This window comes from Poromitra crassiceps, assembly GCF_964638095.1.
Source record: "Poromitra crassiceps genome assembly, chromosome: 3".
Lineage (NCBI taxonomy): Eukaryota > Metazoa > Chordata > Actinopteri > Beryciformes > Melamphaidae > Poromitra > Poromitra crassiceps.
Genome location: NC_139625.1, coordinates 62,852,919 through 62,859,679, shown reverse-complemented (window position 1 = coordinate 62,859,679; position 6,761 = coordinate 62,852,919). Strand labels below are relative to the sequence as shown.

The 6,761-nt window shown below is 43.6% G+C and overlaps 1 protein-coding gene across 1 annotated transcript; it reads left to right on the top strand.

The window, feature by feature from the left end:
• Positions 1-3,824: 3,824 nt before the first annotated feature.
• On the top strand, positions 3,825-6,420 carry LOC310773208 (polyadenylate-binding protein 1-like 2; the record flags this gene model as incomplete). The annotated part of the gene is made up of 3 exons (XM_083633103.1): positions 3,825-4,424; positions 5,657-5,819; positions 6,134-6,420. The coding sequence occupies 3 exons, from the start codon at positions 3,825-3,827 to the stop codon at positions 6,418-6,420; spliced, it is 1,050 nt and encodes a 349-aa protein (XP_083489229.1).
• Between the last annotated feature and the right edge of the window lie 341 nt (positions 6,421-6,761).

Genomic DNA, 6,761 nt, shown 5'->3' with positions numbered 1-6,761 from the left:
TAAACATCTACTGTAGACCAGGGGGCAGGCTTTCTTGATCGCATTGACGCCAATGCGGAAGTACTAAAAACTGCAGTTCCTCGAGTGGCCACTTGAGGCTGGCTGTAGAAGCGAGTCAGTCCCCATTCACTCCCATGTTAAAATGCCCTAATTTACAGCATAAATAAACATTCAAAAGACTAGACCAAAACAGATAATTTCACCTTTCATGACAACTGTACCGGGGTTGAACTTTATATAACTCACCAATTTAGGGTAAAATACTTGATAAAAAAGACTATTTTGGGTGTGAATCACAGGTCACCTGTCCAGTGATCGCGCAGCTCGCTGATCACAAACCAATAGCAGGAGCTGCGGTTCTGTGGGAAACCCCTGGTCTCACGCCATCTCGTGCGAGCTGTGCGAAAAACAAGATGGCAGCGGCCAAAACGCCAAACTACTGTAAGGGCTTCAGAACGGGAGATCACAAACCAATGGGTGATGTCACACTCACTCCACCCATCTCTTTTATACAGTCTATGGGCCATATCTTACTCCCAGTGCAAGGGCAAGGGCAAGGGCAAGCATTATCTTTGCTAGTTTCTAGTACTCAAAATCTCAATTTTTTCCTTTTAATTACCACTGGGTCCGTATGAAAGGATGTGTTTCAGCGACTTGCCCTTGCACTGGGTGTAAGATATGGCCCTATGACTGTAGATAGAGGGAGCAGGTTCGGTAACGCCAACAGATAACACACAACACAGAGAAATCACTGTGTCCCACTGTACATATAATGATGCTCTACTGTATGATTCAACACAAACGCTGTGACTGGAATACATTCAAACACATAAACAGACTCTACTGATCCTACTGTAAGTATATAGGCCATAAATGAGCCAGTCAGATGTTTTGCTTCTTAAGACAGGCATCATGGCCACAGCAGAGTACAGTTAGGCCATACAGTAGGCTATAGGTGCTATTCAGAGGGAATATGAAGGGCTTGAATCTGGCCTAGGGCCTATATATATATATATATATATATATATATATATATATATATATATATATATATATATATATTTTTTTTTTATGTACCAATGTTCGCAGGGTAAAAAACAAATGGGGTTCAATGTTCCCAGGGCTCAATGTTCCCAGAGTTTACTGTATATGGCACCTAATGGGAACATGAAAAAGGGCTCAATGTCCCCAGGCCTAAAAATGTGCTCTCCCAGGGTTCAATGTTCCCAGGCATGGGTGGATTTTGTGCGGGAAGTGGGGGGAAGGGGGGTGTTTGGGGGCTGGGAGTGTTGGGGGGGCTTGCTCCTAATAAATATAAATGCTCACCATTGTAAATCTCCATGCATGTCACTGTCTGGCTGAATATGATCATAAGATTTATATCCACTGACAAGCATCGCAGGGATCTCTTTGCTAAAGCTGTGACAGGGGAGTCTGACAGGGCCTCCTTGCTCCAGCCGCCCCTTCCCTCTGGAATGCTCTCCCCAGTCACGTCTGACAGGCTAACACTAATGTCTTTCATAATCATATCTTAAAGAATAAAAAAATTCAAAACCCACCTTTTCACTGTTGCTTTTGACCTATATTCTTTTTCTTTCTTTCATCTATTTTAATATTTTCTTCATTAGAATTGTTTTGGTTTGTGTTTGTAAAGTGTCTTTGAGGACGGTCAAAAGCAACAGTTTAACAGTGAACAGTAAAGCACTATATAATATAAATGTACATGACATTAACATAAATGTCGTGGACATCATTACATTATAAATAATGAGTAATAATGTTACGTAATTCTACTCATATTATAATATTTCTTATTTCCATTTTATACTTATTGAACAATAAGTACAATAATTATGTTCTGGCTAATAATACTAACAATAATAATAAAACAATAATACAATAATAATAAAACAATAAAAATAACAATAATAGTGATTTTATTACTGTATTATTATTAGTAGTAGTAGTAGAAGTAGTCGTAGTAGTAGTGGTGGTGGTGGTGGTAGTGGTGGTGGTATTATTATTATTATTAGCATAATATAAAAGTCAGACTCTGCCCATGCAGCGCACCCACGCTGGCCGCTGCTACACATATTTAGGCCTGCGAACATTGAGCCCTGGGAACATTGAACATTTCATGTTCCCAATAGGTGCCAGATAAACCCTGGGAACATTGAGCCCTGAGAACATTGAGCCCTGGGAACATTGAGCGCTGGGAGAGCAGATTTAGGCCTGGGAACATTGAGCCGTGGTATGAGTTGCCTTGGCTAGAACAAGGCTTGCTTGCTTGCTTGGTTATCTACACACTGAGACTCTGTCATGATGCCAGCCATAACTTCCTTAAGGGGACGTGCATGCTTACATTTATACAGTGCCAACTCACATATCCATCCACTACCACACCGGTTATTTCACATGCCTCCTGAGTGATGTTGTTCTGTAACAATTACTGCTGTTGTTCGTAGCGACCAGGGGCTTTCACTGGGACCCAATATGTGATCAGCCAGCAGAGGGCAGCAATTTTTCACTTTTAAGAGCAGCCCCCCCCCCCCCCCCCCATCCCCATAGCTGCTGGAATGTGGATGGTCCAGCTGTGTTCATTCAGTCTTTATCAGCATCATTCACACAGATCCCTCCAAATGACCTCAGCTCTCTAAACTCAACACCAAGTTCAGAGAGACACATTTATTTTTGGCTGCTGTTGTGCATTGGATTGGATTGCAGGTAGGCTACCTAGAAATGTAGGTATTGAGTGATAATTTGGACAAACAGTAAGGTTGTACTGTAATATAGTGACAATATAGAGCTTGGCTTAAGTCTTTAACCGTTGTGGTTGGAGGGAGTATGGTATGGGTGGCCTGGAAGTACAAAACAAATGAATTTAATGAAGAAGAAGACATATAGAGAGCCAAAGTGGGTGTCACTTCCTGCCTCACCATGTGTACCAAGGTCTTAAAAAATATGAATGGTGGTGATCGGCAAGAGACAATACTTTTTTTTTTACCCCGTTTGAATTGTGCCATGAGGTCCACATGTGAATTTTGTCAATTTAAAAGATAAGTTAGATAACTATGCATGTCAAGAAAGTCGCAGTTTGTCCTGAAACTGAAACATAATGTTTAGTTTTGTATGAAACTGCTCAATCGACTACATCGCTCATGTCGCACAATATACTGTACGTCCCGCCAACAACAACATGGGCTGGCGGCGGGAGAGACATCAATTATGCGACTGGTTGTGCGTAGTCTTTCTGATTTATAACTTATAGTGCCACAGTTTTACCACAAACTGCGACTTTCATTATCACTGACACTCACTGATGACATCTTCACCGATGACATCACAATTGCTCGGTGTAAGTGGTAATGACAGACAGTGCTGTCTGTCATTATTGATTTATTACATTGATGTATTATTGATTTATTACATCGATGTATTATTGATTTATTACATCACTGATGATGTGAGAGCTATACATAATATGAGGACTTATCCTACTATAATTGGCATCCTGTTTGTTTGTCTACAACTGTATGACACCATGTCTATGAGATTATAGTGATTTATGACAACATTGATCATATGACATTCATATCACTTAATATGCATTGGTGAGGTCGAGATCTTGAGTTATCTGAGTTGCACCAGTCCTACTTAAAGCCTCTGCATGGAAGGAGTTATGACATCTTATGTCACAATGTCATCAGTGAGTGATGTCTCAGTGATGTCACCAGTGATGTACTTTTTCAGAACTTTGTCTTTAAGTTTCATCCTAGTAACTTCACTAGCCTCTCCAGTCAATGCAAATTAACCCCAGTGATCCCATGGCCTCCCTGTACGTGGGGGATCTGCATGAAGATGTGACTGAAGCCATGCTGTACGAGAAATTCAGCCCTGCCGGAGATATCTTCTCCATCCGGGTCTGCAGAGACATGATCACACAGCGTTCCCTTGGATACGCTTTTGTCAACTTTGAACAAGCAGCTGACGCTGAGCGTGCCCTGGACACCATGAACTTTGACGTGATCAATGGGCGCCCTGTGCGCATCATGTGGTCCCAACCTGACCCCTCGCTGAGAGAGAGCGGCGTGGGAAACATCATCATCAAGAATCTTGACAAGTCCATCGACAACAAGGCCCTACACGCATCCTTCTCCGCTTTTGGCAACATCCTGTCGTCCAAGGTGGCTTGTAACAACAATGGCTCAAAAGGTTACGGGTTTGTGCACTTTGTAACTCAGGAGGCAGCCAAACAAGCCATTGAGAAAATGAATGGCACGTTGCTCAATGACCGGAAATTATTTGTGGGTCACTTCAAATCTCGCAAAGAACATGAGGCTGAGCTGGGTGCCCAAGCCACCAAGTTCACACAAGTCTGCATGAAGAATTTTGGTGAAGACATGGATGATGAGAAGCAGAGAGAAGTCAGGGAAAGCCGAGCCAAAGAGTTCACAAAAGTCTACATTAAGAACACTGGTGTAGTCTACGAGATACGCAGGTATTCCACACCACCTTCAGAATCACAATCACTTTTATTGCCACAGTAGGTAATCAGATTACATACGTGGAAGTGGAATTTGACTTAGTGTAAGTATACAGCATACTGAGCGTAGAGCTCACATCAATAGTCAGAAGACAAAGAATTACAGACAAAATCACACACCAAAAAAAAATCTAAAGTGCACTCCAATACAACACACACATACACACACACACACACACACACACACACAAACAAACACACACACACACACACACACACACACACACACACACACACAGGCCTGTTGTTGAGCCGGGTGTGCTTGGGAAAATTTGGGGTTTGGCGGGGCTGGGGGTAGAGCTTAGCATGGACAGTAAATACATGGACGTAGCCTTCTGTTGTTTTTTGGAATCCCATGTTGAAGCCTAAGCTGGCATCTTGGTGCCCTTGCGCAGCTCACGTGGGACGGCACACGACAAAGGCTTTCCCAGAGGTACAGCTCCGCCTGCTATTGGTACATGATCGCAAGCTGTGCGATCACTGGACAGACTACATGTCAATCAAGTGGCAAGTTATACAAATTCACCCCCTGTACAATTCTTATGAAAGGTGAAATTAGCTGCTATAGGCTATATAGGCCAAAACTGTGGACCAGGCTGTAAACATGCTCATTTAATCCCACCGGTCACAATAGTGATCATAAAAAGCTTTCAGTCATAAGGCTCTAAAAATGTTCCTGAATGATGTATCAATGCATTTCCAGCAAATATTGAAATAATAAAGGGTCTCAATGAAATATGTGCAGTGTCACATGGTTAGTGTGAATTGTCACATGACCAGAGCTGTTTACTTCGTAGTTGCACCAGGAGAAGAGGATGGCTGTAACAAAGCGCCCAAACAAAAAGTTTTAAAGTTTCTTAACCTAAAGACAGATTTTTGGTAGACATCATCTCTAAGGGGACTAGTATTGATGTATGAATTTGCAATTACTCAAGTTTGTTCAGTGTGGTCATGGTAAACATGTTGATGGCAACAATAGTGACCGGTGGGATCATTGCAACATGGTTTGTCAGAGGACAACAAGACGCTGTCCTTCACCGACCTACCGACGTCTACCGCTAGGCTCATGGGCACTATGGTACCTGGGACATGATGTGTGGTGTACTGCCACAGATGATGTCTAACTTGGTGATGGAGGGCCTCCTCCCCAAATTTGAGGGAGATCATCTCGCCTCAACTCACAGGCCAGATGCACGAGAGTCAGAGGAACTGGATGCTGATCAGATATGGTGTACAGTCACAGCCTTCTGCAGCACCGGTGGCAAGCCCAGTAAAGGTAAAGTCCCACTGATTGTCACACAATGTGTGAAATTTGTTCGCCAAGCAGGGAGGCAATGCATCCCATTTTTATAGTCTTTGGTATGACTCGGCCGGGGATCGAACTCACGACCTCCCAGTCTCAGGGCGGACACTCAGACCACAAGGCCACTGAGCTGGTTCAGTAAGCAGTAAGAGGCTGTGATGCAGCGGTGTGACGCGTGAGGTCCCGTGCTGCAAGCCTCCATATGAACAGACATGCACCAGATCATCACGTCCAAGGAGCACGTCACCAACAACATCTGAGTGGTGGTCCTCCCCAAGGCTGAGAAGCTGCTATAGGTGAGCATCCAGCCCAGCTCCATCCTGTACGCCCTGATGGAGCCGACCAGCCAGGGCTTCTCCGAGGTCTGCAACATTATCTTCCCCACCGCCACCGCATGACGAGCGGCTTCCAATCCCACACTGGTAAGGAGGTGGTGGAGGAAGAAGAGGCGGCTATACCCTCCAGCATGGAGGCTCCACCCTCTAGCACAGAGGCTCCACCCTCCCGCATGGAGCCCCCACCCTCCAATACAGAGGCCCCACCCACCAATGTGTCAATAACTGCTGGGATATAACAATTTGATAACTGCATAGGGGACATTATGTTAATTCAGTATACATCTTATCCCACCAGTCACAATTGTGACAGACCATAAAACACACCTTTTCACCTACTTTTCTATGAAAATTTCACAAAATAATGATTATTTCAAAAGGTTACTAATGACACATGATTCGAATATTTTCATATATGGGAAAAATTCGAGATTTTAAAATCCTGTTACAAAGTGGGACATTATAACATGGGGGTGAACGGGAACGACTGACTCCCTTTTGGGTCCAGCCTCAAGTGGCCATTTGAGGAACTACAGGTTTCAGTATCACTTCACAGCATCACAGCTTCCTATTCCAAACC